The sequence below is a fragment of the Elgaria multicarinata genome, chromosome 2, assembly GCF_023053635.1.
Source record: "Elgaria multicarinata webbii isolate HBS135686 ecotype San Diego chromosome 2, rElgMul1.1.pri, whole genome shotgun sequence".
NCBI classification, from domain to species: domain Eukaryota; kingdom Metazoa; phylum Chordata; class Lepidosauria; order Squamata; family Anguidae; genus Elgaria; species Elgaria multicarinata.
In genome coordinates this window covers 80,053,420-80,075,909 of record NC_086172.1, presented here as the reverse complement: position 1 = coordinate 80,075,909, position 22,490 = coordinate 80,053,420, and the positions used below count along the sequence as shown (strand labels likewise).

Here is a 22,490-nt window from a genome sequence, read left to right as displayed (position 1 = left end):
ACCAGAAATTATCCACCCTAGATTGCAAGGGACTGTCCTGGTTTAACAGAAAACAATGTTACTTTAATAAAACCATATACACACATCCCAATGGGGGAAAAAAAGAGATCAACAGAGCTGTCTAGGAAAAGGCAGGCAAGAGGCTGATGGGTAATTCAAGCTGGGAAGGAACTTCAAGTAGATTGCCAACTACCTACTTATAGCCTCTCTTTCCTAGAAAATTAAACAAGTCCCTTCAATGATGAAAAATAATTCATATTTTTGTTCTTAGTGGTAGAGTGAAATCCAATATATTGTAGTCAAGATAAGAGGGCAGCCTCATCAGCAGTACACATAACAAGCTTTCAATTGCAAACACTTTTCTAGCGCCAACCTTAATCACAAAGTAGTGTCAGGCCTGTACAGTATACAGCCCCTAGGTTGTATGCAACACACTAGTTGTGTATTGCAGTGTGATATGGGTTAAAACTTCTGGAAGGCTAAAATAGATTGCTTCATCTTATACTCTGTTGATTCTTACCTTTCAGCCAAGTAAAGGAATTGCATTTAGACTTCTCCAGATAATCAAAACTGTAAAAAGATGAGGCTGGGAATAAGTACAGTTAATGCTAGTGAGTGCTACACAGCAGGGCTTAGAACTATGCGAAATACAGCTCTAGACTAAAATATGTCTGTCCTTGAGTATATGCACTGTTCCAACACAAGTTAGCAACATGAAACTGTTTAATTATGATCATGCCCAACAGAATTCCTCAACTCAGTCCTTGGTCATATGAATATACTAGGTCACTAAAAGAAAAGGCTATGATCACCAAGATATTGTGCCACCATAAGCTCTCAAGAGCTCATGCAAATTATGTCCTAAGTAAATATTTGAACAATCACAGTTGCTTTTTATGTTCTTCAGAAAATATAGACATGCTTTACCCTCAGTGATACCCAAACCACCAAATTTCATGTAAAGAAGAAGATACATGTCTGTGAGAATATGGAATTTATGGCTGAGAACTGGAGTTGCCACTACCCAATGTCAGTTTTGCCTCTTAATGTTTTTTAAGGACCAGATCAAAATGCCTAAGAGGCAGAGTGTATTAGAGGATGAGCTGTCAAGCTATTTAGCAGTTAATATAACTTCCATAAGACAAGACTTGCTGCTCTTAATGGCATTAGCCCATCAAAGCTAGAGAGAAAGGCAAAGGTAACAATGCAACATAATTGAGTAAAATGTGAGGAAAGGATCAATGACCGCAGCAGCTAAAATATTTGAAGTGGCCATCACTCCTCCACAAAGAAACCCTTCCCCCTCCAAACAACAACAAATGCTGAAGCAAACAGGAGCTTCACTGTTCACTAGAAAGGATGCTAAAACCTACTCTTTTTCACTAGCCATTTCCTTCACGTAGGATGAGGGTCAGTTCCTAAACATAGTTTGTTGAAGAGGCTGCTTCTGCTTTATATCTTTTACAAAGGATTTTCAGTTTTGAAAGAAAATCCTTCCTAGACAGCAACTAAAACAGATCTTTAAAAAAAAACCTCAAATAAATAAGGAATTTGTTATCACAACTTAAAACAAGACAAGTTCAAAGTGCAAGTTTTCTTTTACAAGCCTAGCACCCATTCTCACTGCCTCTCCCACACAGGACTTTTGCAGCCAGAGCAACTATATAAAAGGATGGCACCCCTCTTTTAAAAAGTGAGCACCAGAGCGCCAGTACCCTCTCTTTCTTACAGAGGCAGAGGGGAAGGATGAGAAAAATGAGAAATATATGCTGTTTTACAGCTCATCCTGATGAGAGGTTCTAAAGTGCCAAGCTATATTCCCAAGCCCTAGAAGAAAAAATAAGAGCCTGCAAGGGTCAGAATTTAATAATGCATAGAACAGGATGATGCAACTGGAGGAACAAAGGAGGTTCCAAGAATGAGATACTGGTCCAGAGTACAAACAACTTCAGTCTTGCAAAATGGTCAAGAAGCAGGAGGTTTGCTTACTTTGGGAGGGCAGGGAGGGGGGATAGGCTCTGGCTGCTTCCCTTCACTGCATTGCAAGAATTCTTTTGCTTTGTCAATCTCAGGGTAAAGGCAACATTCCTCTCCAAGAAGGGAACTGTGAAAGAATGTGTAGTGATCCATTCGGGGGTGGGGGGGTGAGGTGGGGCAGAGAAGGAGCAGGCCCTTTAGTTATTTGACTAGTAATTTAAATGTTTTAGTTTCTCAGCACTGAGTAAGTTTCTTCCCCCCATTTATTCTTTTAAATACAAGTTCAAGTTGTCCCAACACACATGTGCTCCTCTCCCACTAAGGTCCGGTAGAATCAGAATCTTCAATTAGAACTTCAGTGGTAGCTCCAAGGATCTCCGTGTTCATGACCAACCCTTCTGTACTCTCACCACTAGCACTGCCAACAAAGATCTTCCCGTCGGCCATCAGATTGACCCGGTCACTCCCACTGCAATATGCCTTAGGCATCCCATCAGGGTTCAGCAATAGGCACTCTTCTGGAGTGGTGTTCCCAAGGGGATCTGGAAGAAGGGGAAGGCCCTGGCCATCAGTGGGCTGGACAATGGACTCTGGATTAGAACCCAGGATGTCAGTGCTGGTGATGAGGGCGCCTGCATTGGCTGCCAGTGCTTCAGCAATAAGCACCTCTGGGTGACTCTTGGCCTTATGTGCTACAACGCTGTCCTTCTTCTCAAACTTCTTTCCACAGATATTGCATGAAAACTGGTAAAAGGTATCTGCATCATGCTTTTTCATGTGCCAGTTCAATGAGGCCTTTTGCCGGCAGGTAAATCCGCAGATCTCACATCTAAAGAAAAGTGGGGTGGGATGAGAGGAGGGGGGGAGGGAAATAACACGCTGATCAGAATAAAGTTTGTGTTTTACAGAAGAAACAAGAGTAGAACACAGAAGAGGCAGTCTAAGAAAAAGGAGCCAAAGCTACAGCTAACCTAATCTTCAAGACAAGAGTAAGCAAGACAAGAACAAAATGCTACTCACTGTAATGGCTTTTCGCCTGTGTGGATCATTCGGTGAACTGCCAGATTGTGGGAACTCTTGAAAGCACGGGCACAGTATTCACAGATATAATCCCTTTGATCTGTAAAACAGCACACAGAATCTTATAATCAAGACTTGTTCATAACTTAGACCCATATCTGTACAACTGGAATCTGCTATGCCCCCACTCACAATACTAAGAAGGAAATGAATCAGTGCATTTGAAATGCTAATACTTCCATTCTCACCCCCAAGTCATTCCCTGGAAAATGAAGGTATACATTCTAACTTTTCTTCTTTCATAAAGACATCCAGCTCTAATCACAGACAAAGAAATGTTTTCTCTCTGAAGGGGAAGAGTGCTGCACATTGCCCATTTTAAGATGCTAGTAGGGCCATCATGCTCCTTAACATATACATTTAGAGGAATGGGCATATTTGAACTTTTTTTTTTTTTAAGAAACATCCCCCTTAGTACCTATGGAAGTGGGCATTAAGATTAAATAAAAATAAGGGCAAGAAAAACACAGTACAAACCATGCTGAAGTAGTCAGAAAGGACCAAAGATCAAGTCTCTCTGAAAGGAACCAAGTTTGTTCACCATGGGCATAGTTGAAGTAAGTTATGTATATCAATGGTCGTAATAGGCACTAACAGCAACTGTTACTCAGATTAACATACCATGCTGTTTTTCATTTTATTCACATCAATTGTAAAGCTTTAACTGTTCACACATGCTTGCTCTGAAATGTGATCCAGCCAAGTATGATCTATAACACACAATAGAATGTGCACTTTTACTGTTATATTTTATTGTTGTTTTGATCGCATTATACTTTATGTTCACCACACTGATACTTCTGTAGGACGTGCATCTGGATGTATATATGCACGTGGATGCATACATTCGCTACACCTGCTACTGCGTATGGTTCTCAGAGAAAAAAGCCTCCAAACCCCTGCTCTAAGTCACTGAAATTACAATGAGATCAGGAAGTTTTCATTCACTGTTCATTTCACACCTGGAAAATGAAAAAGAAATTATTCACTTTTCTCCTCTAAGGAGTATGGGGATTATGGCTGATACTACCTGTGTGGTGTTTGGCATGCCGCAAAAGTTGCTTCTGGAGCCGGAAGAGTCGCCCACAAGATGGATGAGGACATACATATTTCTTTTTCAGCAGATGCTGATACTTGATGTGATGCTGTTGGGTGGGGGAAGGAGACAAGTTTACAGATAAAAATTCTAAAATAAAAAGGTTTTACTGATCAAACCAAGCACTGTGCTTCAGTGTACGTGTACAAAGAGAAACAACAGAGCATTTAAAATATCATTTACTAACATGTATTAAATAGTAAAGCAACATGCTTTAGAAAAGCAGCACTAATTACACAGGCCTTGGTCTTTCAGGTGTCTAAGTGAAAAAGGCTAGACAGAAGGACCTAACTGAAGTTTCTCAATATTTACACTTTCCCACAGATTGCTATCTTTTGCAAGATACATATTTTATCCTTTCAAATAAAAATAATTCCAAGCAAGGTCAACTAAACTCTTGGCATTGTTAAGCAATAAACACCTGTGGGAAGGGACTGCAAAGACATCAACTTTACACTAACATATGTAAGAGTTCCCCAATGTCTTTTAAAAACAAACCCAATTTAGTAAGCCAGTGGTAGTTAGAGCAGAAAAGCAACAGAAAAGAGGCAATTTATATAGCCTCCATTCCAATCACACATCCTCCAGGTAAGTCCAGTTGTAAAGCCATTTAGAGGATGTGCTATTTGGAAGTGGGAATTGGCAGGGTTTAATTGCCTTCTCGCTCTCCTCTCTTCCCAAAGTGGCTGTGTTTTTAAAACACTCAGGCCCTATTCAGAAGACACCTTAAACCACAGCTTTAGCCATGGTGAATAAGGCAAAAAGCTTTATTCACCATGGTTAAAGCCGTGGTTTAAGGTGTCTTCTGAACAGGGCCACATTGGGCTGCTGTTACATGATTTGCTTCAAAATGTGCAGTTTTCCCCACTGCAGGGACTGGAAGTCAGAGTGGATGGAGTCCATTTTAGCACTGAAAGAGGCAAAAATCTCGAACAGAGAGTGAGGTGGGAGGGAGGCTTCAGCAGAGCATCAAAAGTTCTGAAGAGGCCTTTGAGATTCCTAAAGTTGCTGTGGATCAGAGAGGTGAAGCACTTTTGATTAGCCAAGCTGATATCAGACGAAACAGAAGATGAAGTTATAGCATTCAAAGCTGGCCATCTCCTCTTTTCTCTCCCAGAGGCAATACAAATGGATACAAACTGACTGTAACAATTATTCCCACCTGCAGATAGCGAGGGTGTGCAAGAACTGTGCCGCATCCTTCCATCTCACAACGTACATATTGTATTGGGGGTTTCTTCCTAAGAAAAACCATAGGAGAAGAAGGAACAGTATGCTACTGATCAATGTACTACATTTGAATCATTATTTTCTAATTGACACATTAGCGAGCAATAGTTTTCTCTACTACGTGAGGTGAACAGTGTAAGAAGCTGCCTTAGTAGTCGACACCAATTACCATTACTAAAATAAAACACAAATGCATGATTAGAAGTCGGTGTAGTTTCTAAAATCCATTGCTGAAAAAGCTTTATAGTCTTTGCACTGTTTTGTTCAACACAAATTATACACCCCTCCCTTTGGGGGCATGACCTTCATAGACGCTATTTATCATTTAAATAGTCAGCCAGTCTCAGAGCAGCTCTTTGGGATATGAAGCATCTGGAAATCAGAACTATATACAAGATATGTCATTATCCCTTTTAAAGGGATGGTTTACAGTAGTGTCTGCATTGTTTACTTTGTCTTTTATCCAACAGAACTAATCAGTTGTTTTTAAACTATGGATGTTATAAGTAGTGTAAACTCTGTATGGCTTCTTAACTAAAGTATTGTAATTAAATATTTCAAAATAAAAATACAGTGATCCAACATCACACCTTTACACAGTCTCAATTTTGAGGAACTTAGAGACAAATGAAATATTGGAAAAATAGCACAGAAGGGATGTGAACCAGTGCTGGAACATAATCACTCCTGCAATTCAAAAGGACAATTTAAGTCACTTGAAGTGATATGAAAGTGTAAACTCTGCAGTTTAATCTACTCGGAGAGCAAGAGAGCACTCTACTAATTGTTTTTGGCAGACAGTACAGCAGAGGAACTACTCCCATAGACTTGTTACATGCTGCTGCCTGCTGTCCAAAGCTCACTAGAAAAAAGAGTGTCCTTCTATATCTTATATACAAGGCTAAAACATGGGGAAAATCTGTCTAAGCAGTAAAGTCAGATAACCAGTGTTCAGTTAGCTAGTTCATAATGACCTAGTTCACACATAAAGGCAATTCATGAGATGTTTAACCCATGAATTATCATGTTCCAGCAGTTCAGAGCACGCTACCTCCCATGCATGTGCTCACTCTAGTATGGCCACAACTAACTATGGCTTGTTTAGCCCATAGTTAGTCATGACGTCTGAACCAGACAATTGTGTCACTATATTAAGGACAGAGAACAAAAGCAAGTCACCTCCTTTTCGGAAGCCGTGGGCTCTTGTCATCTTTTCTCCTTCTTCCCCTCCTAGAACAAGAACATTAAGACAAAACAAGATGATTATTTTTATTATTATCTAATAGATTTCTATACTGATTACCATATATAAAATATATTCTGACAAAGACACAACAGTAAAGTGCAATTGCAGATGTGCAAGCAAAGAGATCTATACTCCAGGTAATATATCAGTTAATGACAAAAATATAACCACATAATTAAAGGAAGTCCCAGCATAGGAATACATATTTCCTGCACAATGCACTCTTAACTCAGTAAATGCATTTCTACTAAACAGAACTAGACAACCATGCACATATCTGCACAACTAAGCAAACAGAAGTACAGCTCTTAGATATCAATTCTAGCTGCACAAGGAATTATTTTTCTAAGGTGGAGTGGGGGTGGAGATTCTATTTATTATTAAGGAGTATCTCAAGATTCCCAAAAAATGTGGCTTGGCTAATTAGCCAGACCCATTATTTGTGATCACACTAACCTCACCCTTTTTGTGTGTACAGAGAACTCAGAAAAGAGGAGGGGAAAAATAGGAAAAGCCCCTTGTGTACTAGGATTTTGCAGAAGGCACGCTGCTGCCTCCTACTGCAAAAGCCTAGTAGGAAAGGAGGCAAACATCACTTTTCCTCCTCCTCCCAAGTTTTCCATGGAAGAAAGGGATGGGTTCTCTCCCATGAAATGGGATTTCAGTAAAGGCGCAAGCAATGTCTTGCTGCTGCTGTCATATCTTACAATAGTTTTGTGGGAAGGGAGATAAACCATGAATCATCTCCTCCATGGTGGACTTGGAGAAAGAGGGAGGAATCGTTTCTCTCCTTGTATGCAAAATCCTAGCATATAAAAGAAACTACATCCCTCTGCCTTGCCAAGTTCTGTGTGTGATGCAGGGGGGACAGGTCTCTCAAGCTGGGGGAGGGTTTGGCTTATTAGTCAGACCCATTTATTTGTGATTACATTGACCTCACTAATAACGAACAAGCAAGTGAATGTATGGAGACTGGATGTCTCTAAAAAAAAAAAAACACTACGGAAATTGGATGTTCAAGAGGTAGGTGGTATTATATTATTATTATATTTATTTGTATCCCGCCTTTTGCCCAATACTGGGCCTCAAGGTAGCCTTACAAAATTTAAAACGTATACATTTTAAATCTAGGAAAAGAAATGTACAAAAAATATTTTTTGTTTCAATATTAAAACAAAGGTTTAAAACACATGACAATTTTACAAGATGCTAATGTCTTATAATTTTGTTGTGTATTTTTTTAAATTAATTATGGTTTTGTTTCCCTCCCCCTGCCCCATGTATATTTTAAACTTTGTAAGGCCGCCTTGAGGCCCAGCATTGGGCAAAAGGCGGGATAATAATAATAATAATAATAATAATAATAATATAATTCTCCAAAGGCCTGTCGGAACAAAAGATGATCAGTGTCTGGTTCCAAAAGTGCATCAAGGAGGGAGCCAGCCTAGCTTCCCCAGGAAGAGGGTTCCAAAACACTGGAGCAGCCACCGAGAAGGCCCTCTCCCATGTTCCACCAAGTGCACCTGTGAAGACAGCGGGACTGAAAGAAGGGCTTCTCCAGAAGATCTCAAAGCATGGGCAGGCTCATAAGGGAGAATACGGTCTTTCAGATAACCTGGACCCGAGCCATATAAGGCTTTATAGGTCATAACCAGCACTTTGAATTCTGCCGGGAAACAGAGTGGAAGCCAGTGGAGCTGTTTTAACAGGGGAGTTGTATGCTCCCTGTAACCAGCCCTGGTGAAAAATCTGTATTAGACATTATTGGAAGAATACAGCTTTTTTACCCCATAGGGTGGCTACATCCAGTGACAAAAATGTTTTAGCAGTTTATGTTAAGTATGATCCAGAACATCATTTTAAGAGTGAGAAGAAACCAAAGCCTAGTTTCCTCTTCATTCTCAGTCCCTCATAAAAGGTGATCAGTGCCAAAGCAAACAATGTTGTATATCTGTTTAATATTAAACATACACTTCCCTAAATGTGTATGTTTCGAAGAGCCAACACCTGCTTCAGTACATACATATTTCCTCATTGGGTCATGGCAATAGTTTTATCACGAGTGTGGAGTACTCCCATTCAGGGTTCCGAGCAGAGATGTCTTTTTTCAGGATACTTCATTATATCCCACACATCACAGCTTTGTATCATCAACCCCCACAACTTCACTCCAACCATCCACCAGTATTATGTTGTCACTTACCATACAGAGTTATCACTGGGATATTTTATGGGGGGTTCCCACCTTATGGTATTTTTGCTTTTAAAACTTCTGCAAATCTTGGGGCTCCCCCAATCTTGCTAATACCTTCTCTCTTGTGTGGAGATGGTGCCATTTTGATTATATTTGGATCTACACTTGGAAAATTGAGTTCTCTATTAATAAATGATGATGGAAATGAGATCTTTGAATTATGGAAAGGTAGAGAAGTTCATTCGTTTTTTGTAAAGTTGCAAAGACATTGGTCTGGTTTGCACATCATAACAGACATTTTAAAAAAATTGTGGACTACCGTGAACAAGTCCGATTAGTTCCACTGCAAGCAGAAGCAGCTAAACACCCACAGACTTTCCATTTGTGGTTTGGTAAACATTATGTACAAGACAGGAGCTCTGGCTTCTGTTCCCTGACATATCAGAGAAACCCATCAACAAACCACAGGTTCTTTCTATGATGTGTCAGGGAACAGACAAGCCAGAAATCCTAGTACACATATAATACTAACCAAAAGATGGACAGAAGCTCCATGGTTGTTTAGTCACTCACACTTGCAGCAGGAGTGACTGGGCTCATTCACAATAACATAAAAATGAATTTCAAATGCAGTTAATTCACTTGTTTCTTGCTATCTTAAGCGATTACAACATGGGGAAATGATACAGGAGTTTTCCATATTTTTTCTAAACCTGGAAATTGTGTTAAGCTTAGTTTGTGTATAGCACATGACCAAAGGATCTAATTACATATCCAATTACGTACTCCAGTACTGCAGTAACTGGGCCAATGTTTAAGGTTCTGTTCTTAACATGCACTGGTTTTAAACGTTTGAATTAGTTTTCTGTATTTTATGATGTTTTTATTTGTGTTGTACCCTGCCTCAATCCAGAGGGAGAGGCAGGTAACAAATAAATAAAATTATTATTATTATTATTATTATTATTATTAATAATAATAATAATAATATAATAAAGCCCTAAACAACTTGGAATCAGATTACCTTAGGGATTACCAAGTTTACATCCCCTTATGTCCTTTCAGTTCTCAGAAGGAGCATTTCTGATGGTGCAGCCTTTGCCTCAGGAAACAGAGTGATTAGTATTGCAGCACCCACCCTCTGGAACATGCTCCCCATTGACATTAGACAGGCACCATCTATTTTGATCTTTAGACATCTGTTTAAGTCACAACTTTTCATGCAGGCTTTCCCTGAAGTGACCCAGCCTGTTGAATTACGAGTTTTGTTGCTTACCAGTAATTACTTTATTGCATTATTATTATTATTGTTGCTATATCTTTATGGTTATATTATTGCTAACTGCTATGCTAGTTCAGTGAAAAGCACTATATAAATCTATGTAAATAAAAGAAAAAATGTCTCTGTCAGCAAAATAAGGGAGAAATTTCCCCTTCTGTCTGCCTGCCCTAAAACCTGCTCTGTAGGGCTGGAGCACTGTCCATAGGTAATGGGGGAGGGGGGAGAAGCACAGGAAGCTGCAGGAGGAGAGAAGGAACTTGCAATGTTATTTGTGTTCCCCCTTCCCCCAAATACCTGTGGTGTGAGCAAACTTCCACTCATGCTACAATGGACTGCACCCCCAATATCCAAATTAAAAAATATTGCAAGTTTCTAGGTCTCATCTATATAAGCCAAGACCTCACAACATGACTGTGGGTAATTTCTTATAAATGCTTAGAAGCCAATCTTCAAAAGCAATAAATTAATACAAAAAGTGTGTACAGGGCTTAGAAGGTTTGATAACCACAAAGTGGCCTTTAGTATTTGCACATAGTAATTTCTCTAGCCATCAGATGGCCTTGCTATTATTTTTTTAAACATAAGGTTCTTAACTCCAAATATGGCAGAAGCTGAGCACATAAAAGTTACTTCTACCTGGAAATATAGGGCAGAATCCAAAGGGGCACTTATGCTCCTGCAGATTCCTTTCTGCCCCGTCAATTCCCTTCTGCACACATTAGGTCCCGCCAATTCTGTTCTGCAAGCTGGACCCACTGCTTACACAAGGGAGATTTAGCACTTCCTAGGGGAAGTCCCAAAAGGAACAGAAAGGAGGCCTGTGCCTGAAAGGAGGCAGGTCGGTGTTGCTCCTTTATGTGAGCTCCGCCAACCTGCCTTGTTCCTTCATAGCACTGGTGATATAGGAAGAATTCCTCTTGACATCCAGATTCAGTCTAAAGCGCTTGCATGGTCTTTAGTTTTGTTTGAAGTATTAATCACTCAGGATAAAAGGCTTGTACACAAAGCCATAGAAGCCTACTTACTTTCTAGGTGGCTCCTCATCTTCCCGAAACTCACTTTCTTCTTTGACTTCCACCTCCACTTTTATCTCTTTCTGTTTCTCTTTTTCTTCTTTTCCCTTTCCAGCTTTTTTTCTTTGCTTTGGAGCTTCTCTGTAAAAACAGACATCATATATTTATATACTTAAGGAAACCTTTCCTCTCTAGTTGAGTTTTCTAGTTTATCTCTTCTTGAAGCTTTTAGGCAGTACTTCAATATGAACTTTTGAGGCATAGATAGAATCCTAGAGTTGGAAGGAGACATTTAGGCCATCTAGTCCAACCCCCTTGATTTAAACATTTCAGCCCTTCATGCTTCTCATCCGTGTAGTTACTAAGCATGCATATGCACAGCCTTTTATTTATTTATTTTAAACAGCCCAGTTCCTCATGATAGTGGAAACGTAATATACTGAAAATCTGGTTTGAGTCCTCAAAGGGGGACATTCTATTAATTCTCAATAAATCAGACCAATAACATTCTCAATAAATCAGACCAATAACATTCTCAATAAATCAGACCAATAACATTCAAGTATTCTCTGTCTGGAAAATAGAAGACAGCACCTGTCTAAATGGGGTTTATAGGTTTCATCTCTGGGATCATCTTTGAAGGGAACCTCTTCTTCACTGATGAACATTTCTTCTTCATCACTGTTGATAGGAGGAAAAAGTATTGAACAGAACTTATTCATAAATCCACATATCCCTGAACAGAATATATATATATTCAAATTCTTCTTCTGTGTCTTACACTGATTATACAGTGTGCACACTGGACAATAGGCAGCATTGTAGGGGGAGTCAGACTTGCTATGAAGGACAGAGCAAGCTCTTCAAGAACATCTGACAGAGATAGCATACTATCTGTTCACTATCTAAGGACCTGCACCAGCAAATCCAGTAACAGAAAATGGATTTTCACGCTGGCGCGACATAAACAAAATTGACATAATCAAAATCCTTTTCTGTTTTCCTAATAATAGCTTTAGCTGAAATGATAAATTTTCTATCTGCCTATCAATTTAGAAGAATTCAAAGAGATAGCAACTTAAGCCCAGAAAAAAAACAAGAATGAGCTTGTCTCCAACGCAAAGAAGTGGAGGAATCTTAATTTATATGAAAGAGACAGACAACAACAGTTAAAGCCACAATGCTTCAAACCACCATGGTCAGTTACCATTGCTAGTGGCATCAGATCAAAGAGAACCTGGGATGATAACCCCAAATTTCCCCTCCCCTGTGGAGACAGATTAATGTAATGGAGTTTCAGCTTAGGATCATAAGACCTGCCAGAGATACTACATAAAAATAACAATTCTGTTGGTCCCAACAGAGCCATTTCTGACACGAGAAGGCCCACCACCACAGCTTCTATGAAACTACCCTATAACTCCACTTAATGTCTTTCACAAGTAGACCTCAGTGTAGCCATGTGTTCATCCCCATAGGACTCCATTTTCAGGGGACTAAGCAGCAGTCAGACACCTGAGGTGAATGATCACAGCCATATATTGGAGTAGAAAATGCCACTATAGTACAGTAAATTCCCAAACTGGAAAACAGTTTAAAGACATATGTTGTGACTGGACAAGCCCTTCCCTTCAGCAAATTCAAAGTCCTTTACACTGAAGACTTAGCCTCTTCAATCATTCAATACAATGTATCAACTTATTGTCTTACCAGGCATTTGTTATAGTTATATTCTCCAACTACAATGAAATAATACTGCAGCCCTAAGAGCTAATTTTTCAGAACAAGGGTTGTGTCCAAATCAGCCTTCTAGCCACCACTACATTTGATAGGGAAGAATAAAGCTAACCTGATTCCAGCTGGAGACGAATGCTCTTCTGTAACCTCTAAAAAACAAACAAAGACATCTTTAGGCATGCATAAAAGTCTGGGCAGTGATTAATCTGCATCTCAGAATTTGCAGTTTCCATCAGTACAGCCCTACATGAAAACAACATGACATGACTGGGAAATTCTATTTACACAATGGAAACAAAATACATGGAAATGACTTGTCCAAGACACAGACATCTATGACAATCAAATGAGGTTTGCGCCACCCTAATGATTAGTTTGGATTTTAACGGTTAAACTATACTTGCATCCTATCTCTTTGTACGTGTTTATCAGAGGTAAAACTATTTAACAGTAATCAACAGCTTTACATCATGATACTGACTGTATACAAACATATAGCTTTAAAATATTCCTCTTATAAATAAGGATTACAACGATCCACTGAATGTACTCTTGTTTTCATTTTCCAGTGACTAAATGGAGCCATACCAAATTCTAGCTGATCTGTGTTTGGTTCTGATTTGCAGATGAGTTGCAGGGACCCAGTCCTGGATCTAGAGCTCCGTGAATTCTCTGCATCACACTGATGAATGGCAGCAGTTGCCCTGTTGCTACGCCAACCTCGACTGGGCCTGGCTGTACTGACTGGGGTTGCAGTAGCAATAATATTGGAGACTTCTTCCTCTTCTGTCTCTTCTTTGGGATCTGTTGATATAAATATATACAATGGAATACCTGATCAAGAAGTGAAACCGGTGTTTTTAGAATCATGCAGTTGGAATAGACCAAAACCTATTTCACTCTCCTCCTGGGAAGGCAGAACCACTCATCCACATATATATCAGCCTATGCTTCACAAAGAGCAACAAGTTGGGAGTTGACACACCATAAAAAGATACAGAGCAAATCGCTTAGGATTCTGCCAATTATTTGCAGCAGTTTTACTAGGCTACCAATACTTCTGTATTGTCTCTCCCCACAAACTAAACTAAAAGCCTGTGTATGAGAAAGGGGAGAAATCAACAAATGTTGATCTGAAGCACACTAGCAATATCATTTAGCTAATATACTCTGACCTGGTTGGCATGATCACTGCAGCCCAATGTGGCTTATTAGGTAAGGTGGGTTTTGGCACCTATGAGCACCAAGTTGGCAATCCGAGCCCTCCTGCCATCACAGTTTTTCATTACATGCAAACCTAGTGAGGGTGGATTGTAGGGGCTGTTTTACGGTTACAGGTGGCTTGTCAGCCACCCCAATAATCCACCCTCACTGGGCTTGCACCTAACAAGAAACTACAGTGTGCTCCTACCATGCACCAATATTCAAAATGACAGCCGCCACCACAATAAAGCCCTCAAGGAAATTCATCCATGCCGGCTTCTCATTACATGAAAACCAGGCCAATAGCTTTTCTGCCACCATAGAAAAACTTGAGCCACTGCACAGCCAAAAAAGAAAGAAAAAGAGGAAAAAAAGAAGACATTTACACAAAACCTCTTATAAATTTCCCCCAAATATTTTACTTTCTGCAGCAACTTTACATGATTTTGTATGTTTAAAGATGGAACAATACTGAGCATTTGGGAGAAGCAACAGGACTGCAGATTTAGTAGTCACATGTCCCTTATTGATACAAACAGTAGCAAATGTGTCCTTCCTTATACAAAAATGAAAATCTTCTAAAAGAAAAAAAAACTGCTTCAGTGACACTCAGTCTTGATTATCAGCCCTCTACAACTCGTAAAAAATAATAAGCTTTCAAGTGCAGCTAAGTTTTTAAAAAGAGACAAATAATGTAGCTACCAAAACTTTTTTAAGGTCCAAGGAGAAGCTGATCAAACCCCAGCCTCCACGCAAGAGGATACAAGTTGCAGTCAACGTTAATCACAACAGGATGGAGTTACCAGACTCTGTTTTAGATATCACAGTTTCAAATACAAATTTGGCTATCCTGGCTAGAAATATTAATTATAGTATCAGTCAGAAAAATATACTAAAGCTATTAAACATAGAGAAATTGTCTTTAAATACATCAGAAGCAAAAAACCATCCAGAAAAGCAGTAAACTGTTGTCAAAAGGATGTCAAAATAGGTAAAAATATATATATAAAAATACTAATGAAATGAAAGTTGTAATGCTACAAATTGAATTGTTCGCATTAATTTTAAAATGAAGGCACTGGAGAGGTATCCAAACTTGAACTACTATCTTCTAGAAGAGTAAATGAACAACATGTGTAAAATAAAGGTGGCAATTATTTGAAGTTTTCAAATATAATTGGCAATTAAATGCATGCAGATGGCACTCATCTATCTCATGAAGTTAGCAGTAGTTTCAGGACTGACAGAAGGAAGTACTTCACACAGTGCCACATTAACTCATAGAACTCATTGCCATGAGATGTTTTGAGCCATTAGAGTTTATGCAACTTTACAAACAATTACACAAGATCATATCAACTAACTGTTATTACCAATGATAGTTAAAAATGAAATGTCTATAAGAAATACACCTCAATTACCAAATCACTATCATTCCTGTGATCTTCTCTCAGGGGCATCTGACTGGTCACCACCTGGATAGAGATCGCTGAGCTAAATAGGACTGTAATCTTGTCTAGCAAATTATGATTTTATGAAGGGCATTAAAATCTTACCTTTCACTGTAGATTTATCGAGGTATCTGAAATAAAAATTAAAAACAAGTGATAAATTTCTGCTGTAGCCATGAACACAACAGAATCAAAGGTAAAACTCATTCCAAGAACTAGAACTGCTTCAGCAAGATGCAGATTTCTTCTTGAATAGTTTCATCGTAAGAAAGGAGAGCCAGTCTGGTGCAGAGTGTCAGACCAGGACTGGGGAGACCCAGGTCCAAATCCCTACTCAGTCTCACAGGGTGGTTGTGAGGATAAAATTGGGAGGAGGAGTACCACATACAACTGCTTGACTTCCTCAGAGAAAGGACAGTATACTACTAATAAAAATGGTACACAGCCTGATTACAAGTGCTAATACTACAGGTTTAGGAAAAATGCAAGCGCCTCCAACAGAGGAATTGTGGCCATAAATGTTTCTGAAGTATCCTTGATTTCAATAAAGTTTTTCAGCATATTCTCTCTGCCTTCCACCTGTTATCTCTCAATCACTGTCTCATTTACACACTCAACAAGCTATAAGAAAAGTTGTCTCAATACAGAAACTGGGCTTGCAGGGGTCAGGGACTTGTGTCCACATTTCCATTCTAGTAGGAATCCCTTAAGTTCTAATTGGCAATATTGTCCATTGAGCATGCAAATTTGTTTGCATCCTACACAGTTGCTGGCATCCCATACACCTCCTAAGGCCTACCATGTGCCCAATTTGAAATAATTATAAGGATATTTATTCAGATGTAAGCCTTGGTAAACACTGCAGGCCTGACTTCCAAGAAAGCATGCATAGGATTGCACTGTACACTCAGCATCACACTAAATACTCAATTATCAATACATAACTGATATATAACTGATGCTGCCTAACTCTGAGCAGTTTTGCATGCCAGCTTAACGCAGTGGCATGTAAAACAAGAAAGCTAAAACAACTTCCATTAGAGCACTGGAGTCCAAATGAAAAGACTGTGGCAGGGAGGGTGGGAGGAGGAGAGGCAAATGACAACTATGACACAATATGAAGTTCAACTTAAGAGGCAGGCTCCTTTGGGGGCGGGTCCTGTCCCCCTGTTTGTTTGTTTTCTCCCCCTACTGACTTATAATTTTGTTGTGAATTTTAAACTTTTTTTTTTTACATTCCACCCCCCCCCCATGTTTTAAAATGTATGTTTTAAACTTTGTAATACCACCTTGAGGCCCAGGATTGGGCAAAAGGCGGGATACAAATAAATATAATAATAACAACAATAATAATAACTTGATGGCATTTAGTAAAAATATGCTTCCAAATACCAGAATTTGGAGCAAACGGGGGATGAGGGCTGCCTTCTCGTCCTGCTGCCACCTGACTGGCCAGGGTGGGAAATGAAATGTGGGGCTCAATGGGCCTTTGCTCTTATCCAAGAAAGAGAGCAGTGCCCTTACGAAGCCACTGGCCCTTCCTCGGGGACGGCGTAGCGTCAGAACTGTGCGTGACGGAGTGGAGCCCCCATCCTCCCTCCCCGCGCGAGAACTCCTGGAAGCGAGCCATGCACGGATACTCACGCGCCGCGTGGGGTTCCCTTCCTGCAGGGAGCGGCGGGCGGGGCGACGGTTGGTGGCGGTTCGGCCTCCGCGCCCGGAAGTTCCTCCGGCTCCTGGCTCTGCCGGGCGCCGGGGCTGCTGCGACGGCGGCGCGGGTATTCGGCTTTCCTTCGGCGTGAGGCGGCAGCAGCTGCGGCGGCGGCGGCGGCGGCGGCGGCTGCAGCAGCCCGTCCGCGCTCCCGGCCTCCCCGGAGTACGCGACTGCCGCTGGACTCCTCCCCCTGCTCGACAGTGACTGTGAGAGGAGGCGGGGGACGCCGGCGGCCGCTGGGAGGCGGAGTCGGCTCCTCTTCTGTCGCTTGCTGCTGCTGCTGCTGCTCCGACGGCGGCTGCGGCGGCTCTTCCTGCTGGGTCTCCGCCTGCTCGGACGCCCCCGGCATCAGAGCAGCTGGCGGAGGGGGCCCCAGCAGCGGCTCCCCCTCCTGCTCCTGACAGCAGCGCTCGCCGCTCACCCCGCCTCTGGACGACAGACCCCCTCCCTCGCGTGGGCCCGAGGCCAATCAAGAACGGGTTCGGAGTTCGAGCAGGACGCAAGATCCCCCCACGTCAGCCAATCAGGAGAAAAGATGCAAGACACACCCCACCCACCCCTGTCCTAAGCCAGCCAACCCGAGTAGTAAGCCGGGCTGACTTGCTACAAGCCAATCAACGAGCGAGGGTCACCGAGAGCGCGCTCGCGCGCGGTCGGAATTCTGGCCGTGGCGCGCGCGCTTCGTAGAACTGAGCCGTTTAACAGTTTACGTCTCGCGCGCCAAGTTAAATTGATCTTCGTTCGCCTGCGGAGGAGACCCCGTTATAGAGGCTTCCGCACGCTCTGCCTCGAGCTGCGGAGCGCTTAGTGCTGCGCAGTGATACTGTTCTCAAAAAACCGTTCTTCCTATTCTTGTCGTAGTCGCCCACCCCTCGCAGGGTAGGCCGGTGTGGTAGCCTCGAGCCTCTGCTTTCAAGAGTGAAACGAAAAGAGAGCCGGTACCTGCCGAAAGTCTGTTCCCTCGTTTTCCCGACGTCCGCGGTTTCTGGAGATTCATGCCCGGAGGCGGGATTTAAAAAAAAACATTGTAGCTTCTCCTTTAAGAAAAAAAAAGCACCGTCGTGCGGCGGGTGAAAGTCGGTGACAAAATGGCGTCCGAAAGGGGGGAGGCGGGACTTGCGAAGGACGCACGCATTTCCGTTCTCGCTGTTGGAACTGCGCAGGTGCCTATCGTGCTAGCATTATGGGATCAGTAGTTTTAAAAGTATTCAGACTGGTAAAACGAGACAGCCTCACTCGTTCTCCGAGACTTGCGGTTCCCAAAATCTGTTGTTGTTATTATTATTATTATTTGTATCCCGCCTTTTCCCAATGCTGGGCCTTTGACGGAGAAGAGCAGTAGGACGATGAAGTAAACGTTCAAATAAAACCGGCAGGGATTGATGCGCTTTCCATTACAATGCTTTGAAATGATCATACGTGACATAAAAAACAGGTCAAAAGAAGCTAAAGATGGGTGATACTTTTTTTTTAATAAAAGGATAGGGGTTTAGTGGAAAATTGGAATCTGCCTTATGCTGAGTCAGACCATTGGTTCATTTAGTGCAGGAAGGGGACAACTTGTAGTCCTCCATATGTTTTGGTTTATAACTTTAATCTGCTGTAGCCAGCAGATGAGAGATCGTGGGCGCTATAGGCCAAAACAGCCAGAGGGCCACAAATCGCTGATCCCTTATCTAGCTCAATATTGCCTATGTGAGGGATGGGAAACATCCAGGCTGTGGATGGAATTCAGCCCACCAGACACAAATGTGAGTTAGGATTGCTCTGTCCATAGTGGTGGCAGTGAGATTTACTTATGATCAAATGATGCAGGGATCAAATCCAAAATTCTCTAGGAGGTATGATCCAGTAACTCAGAATCAGCTTGTGGAGTGAGCACCACATCCATTGCCCTACTGTTTTGTTGTGGTCAGGGCAAGAGATAGGGAGACATGTTTTTGTTCCCATTGACTACGATGGGAGGAAATTAACTGAATTACATCACCCCCAGGGCTAACATAGAGTTGCACCATTTCTATGGGTATGATGGGAAAATGAAGAAGCTTTGGATTTAGGGTATACACACATGCCTCTGACACATGCTGTTTTCCCCTGTTCTATCGGGGAGCGTCTGTGCCAGTAGAGCTTTCCACCAGTGTGCCAGAGGAGTCAAGCTCTGTCATCCCACTAATGTCTCCTTCACTGGTAGAACAGCACATATGCCACTTTGGGAGGCTTTACAATGGGGTTAGAATTTCTCCCTTATTCTCCAGCCTTAGGCTACAATCTACCTGAAGGAGCATCTTCTCCCATATGTTCTTACCCAATGGCTAAGACCACCTGCAGTGGCTTCTATGGGTGCCACCTCCCACAATGGTGCAGCAAGTAATTATTAGGGAAACAGCCTGCTCTGTAGTGGCCGCTGTCTATGGAATGCATTTTCCAGGGGGATCTGCCCAGCATCTTCACAGTATATGTTTAGATGCCAGGTTAAGACCTTCCCCTTCAACAGGCATTTAATCTGTTATCTGTTGCTTTAAATATTTATTTATTTACAGCATTATATACCACTCCATATCTTAGCAGATTCCAGGGTGGTGGTTATTAACTTTACTTCTATCTATGTAATATTTTTAATGTTTTGATAATTTTATTCTTGCAGTTATTGTTTTGGTTTTTATGACTGCAAACCACCTCAATGGCATCTGCCATATACATTTGACAGAAAAATAAATAAATCCCATTGAACTCAGAGGCACTTACTTTTAAATAGTCTGGGCGGTTTTTGTGAACCGCCCAGAGAGCTTCGGCTATTGGGCTGTATAAAAATGTAGTAAATAAATAAATAAATATGCACGGGATTGTACTGTTAGCCTCTTTTCATTTTCTTTTTTAAGGTTCTGCTAACTGCTTAATTACAATCACTCTTCTGTGTCTCAGGCAAATCATATAATCTAATTAAGAAGTGAACATCACTTTAGATTCTGCCAGTATGAATGGCATTAGGAGGAAGTTTTCAAAATGTTTATTTTTTGTAACTTATTTATAAATAAAGCAAATTAAACTCTTAACTCTGAATGCCTGCTTATGAATTTGCTATTGTTTGCCTCTCATAATTACCAATCACCTTTAAAACAACAATAAAAAACACACAACCTTTGAGGATAAGAACTTTTGTGAGAGTTATGGGCATGGTTATTGCAAAGCATTAAGAAAAAGGAGCCTCTAACTGTGCCCTGTTTTAGACTTAGTCAAGACTAACTTAATTCCCATTGATTGGATTCAGTGTGGATCCAATCCAAGATATTTCCATTACTTTTGTTCCGCATATAGATGATTGCTATATAGTGCTTCAAGACGTGGAACTTGACAGCAGGTCTAGATGACATAATCTTTCATTTGTAACCGTCCAGAGAGCTTCGGCTATTGGGCGGTATAGAAATGTAATAAATAAATAAATAAATTGTAACCCTCTTGTGTTTTTACACCACTACTTCTGTCTTTTCCTACCATAGAAAATCTGTTAAGGGGAATAGCAGCACAATGTCTTTTGATTGGTAATGCTAGTAGCGTCCATCTAGAAATACCCATAATCAAAACTAGAAGCGAGGGCTGTCTGAGTTCAGTGTGTGTTAGGAAGTAGAGCTTAATTCATGACCTGGCTTTCATTCTGATGCGGGTTGATTTATTCTGTTTCTTAGAAGATTAATCCAATAAATTGTTAAAATAAAATTCTTAACGTAGAGAGTGTCATAGTTGGGGGAAACAAATGCTTGAGTTGTTGTACATGCTATGGATCAAATCTACAAGTGATTGGGAATTTTTTAAAAAGGTCTTTTGACTGTTTCTGTTTGTTAATTTACATGCATGCAACTTTAAAATATTTTCTAGTTATTAAGAGAGAGAGAGAGGGAGAACACTATTAAGCAAACGAGCTAAAGAGCATTTGAAAATGGTGCGGAGGGAGAAAACACAGACTAGTTTAAGTGAGATTAGTAAGAACTCTGTCTTTGGGCTATGGACTTTGCACATACACCTTGAGCTGTTACAGTTTCTGTATAATACTAAATATGGCACGCTGACCATGATCAACTAATTAATAAAAAGTTACATATTAACAATGATAACAGACTTTATACCAGAAGTAATCATATAAAAACTGCAGAGGAGTAGCTGTGTTAATCCGTTGCAGCAAAAATAAATATGCTAGTTTTTAAGGTGTCAGAAGGCTGGTTATGCTTGTTGAATAATGTGTATGTTGATAGATGACAATGCTATTCAGAATGTTACACAATTTGAAAAGACATTCACAAGGTGATATGTAAATGAGCATACAAATAGTGCGCTCCGTGCAAGCATTTATGCAGGAACATTTTATGTGTGTTCATCTCTCTTGTAGTGCAGCTCTGACACCCAGTGGCCATTATTAAATAATGCAAGTGGTTTTAATCACTCAAAGCTCAAAAGATCATGGTTATGATGATTATGATTGGTGTCAGCTAGTAAATGTGTCACACTGGAGAAGTTTTTTGAGAAGAAATAATAATAACATCAATAAATAAAATATTTCGTACCGGCCCCTCCTTTTGGATCAAGGCAGGGAACAACATAAATACAAAAATACAGTAAAATACAGTAAAATACATAAAACTGATTAAAAACATATAAAAACTAAGACATTATTAAAATAACAGCCAGGCATCTTAAAATTCGGTTGGGTAGGCCTGCCGGAAGAGATCAGAAGTAGATGAGGCCCTTCACTACCCCACCAATCCTAATGTGGCTGTCTAGTAGTGGGGTTGCCAGTTGTTAATGCATCCTCTAGGTAAGCATAAGAAGAGCCCTGCTGATTTGTCTAATCCAGAATCCTGATCAGTCCACAAACGTTTATGCTTGAGATGCCACAAGACTCTTTGATGGTTTGCTGCAGCAGGCTAACATGGCTATCCCATTAGAAGTAGATTCCCACAGTAACGACCAGCCAGCTGCTTTCTGGACACCCACAACCAGGACATGAAGGCAAGATGCATCCCTCACTGTTTTGATCTCTAGCAACTGGCGTTCAGTGGCAAATAGCTGTTGCTAGACTAAAGGTGCAATCCTGTGCATGTTAAGACAGAAAAAAGGCCTACAACTCTCAGCATGCCCCAGCTAACCACCTAAGCCATAGGGCACCAGCACCACGTGATGAAATCCATACAATTGTGTTTTGTGAAGAAGTACTTTCTTAATCTACTGCCAATTTCACTGGGTGAAACCAAGTTCTAACATTATGGGGTAGGAGG

The 22,490-nt window shown here is 40.9% G+C and overlaps 1 protein-coding gene across 1 annotated transcript; it reads right to left on the bottom strand.

The window, feature by feature from the left end:
• Positions 1–274: 274 nt before the first annotated feature.
• On the bottom strand, positions 275–17,711 carry ZFP91 (ZFP91 zinc finger protein, atypical E3 ubiquitin ligase). The gene is made up of 11 exons (XM_063116897.1): positions 17,154–17,711; positions 15,615–15,640; positions 13,444–13,659; positions 12,968–13,004; positions 11,713–11,799; positions 11,131–11,259; positions 6,563–6,613; positions 5,316–5,394; positions 4,088–4,202; positions 2,998–3,097; positions 275–2,806 (listed from the first exon to the last, which is right to left on the bottom strand). Exons 1-11 carry the CDS (start codon positions 17,570–17,572, stop codon positions 2,296–2,298), a joined length of 1,770 nt encoding a protein of 589 aa, XP_062972967.1. The 5' UTR covers positions 17,573–17,711; the 3' UTR covers positions 275–2,295.
• Between the last annotated feature and the right edge of the window lie 4,779 nt (positions 17,712–22,490).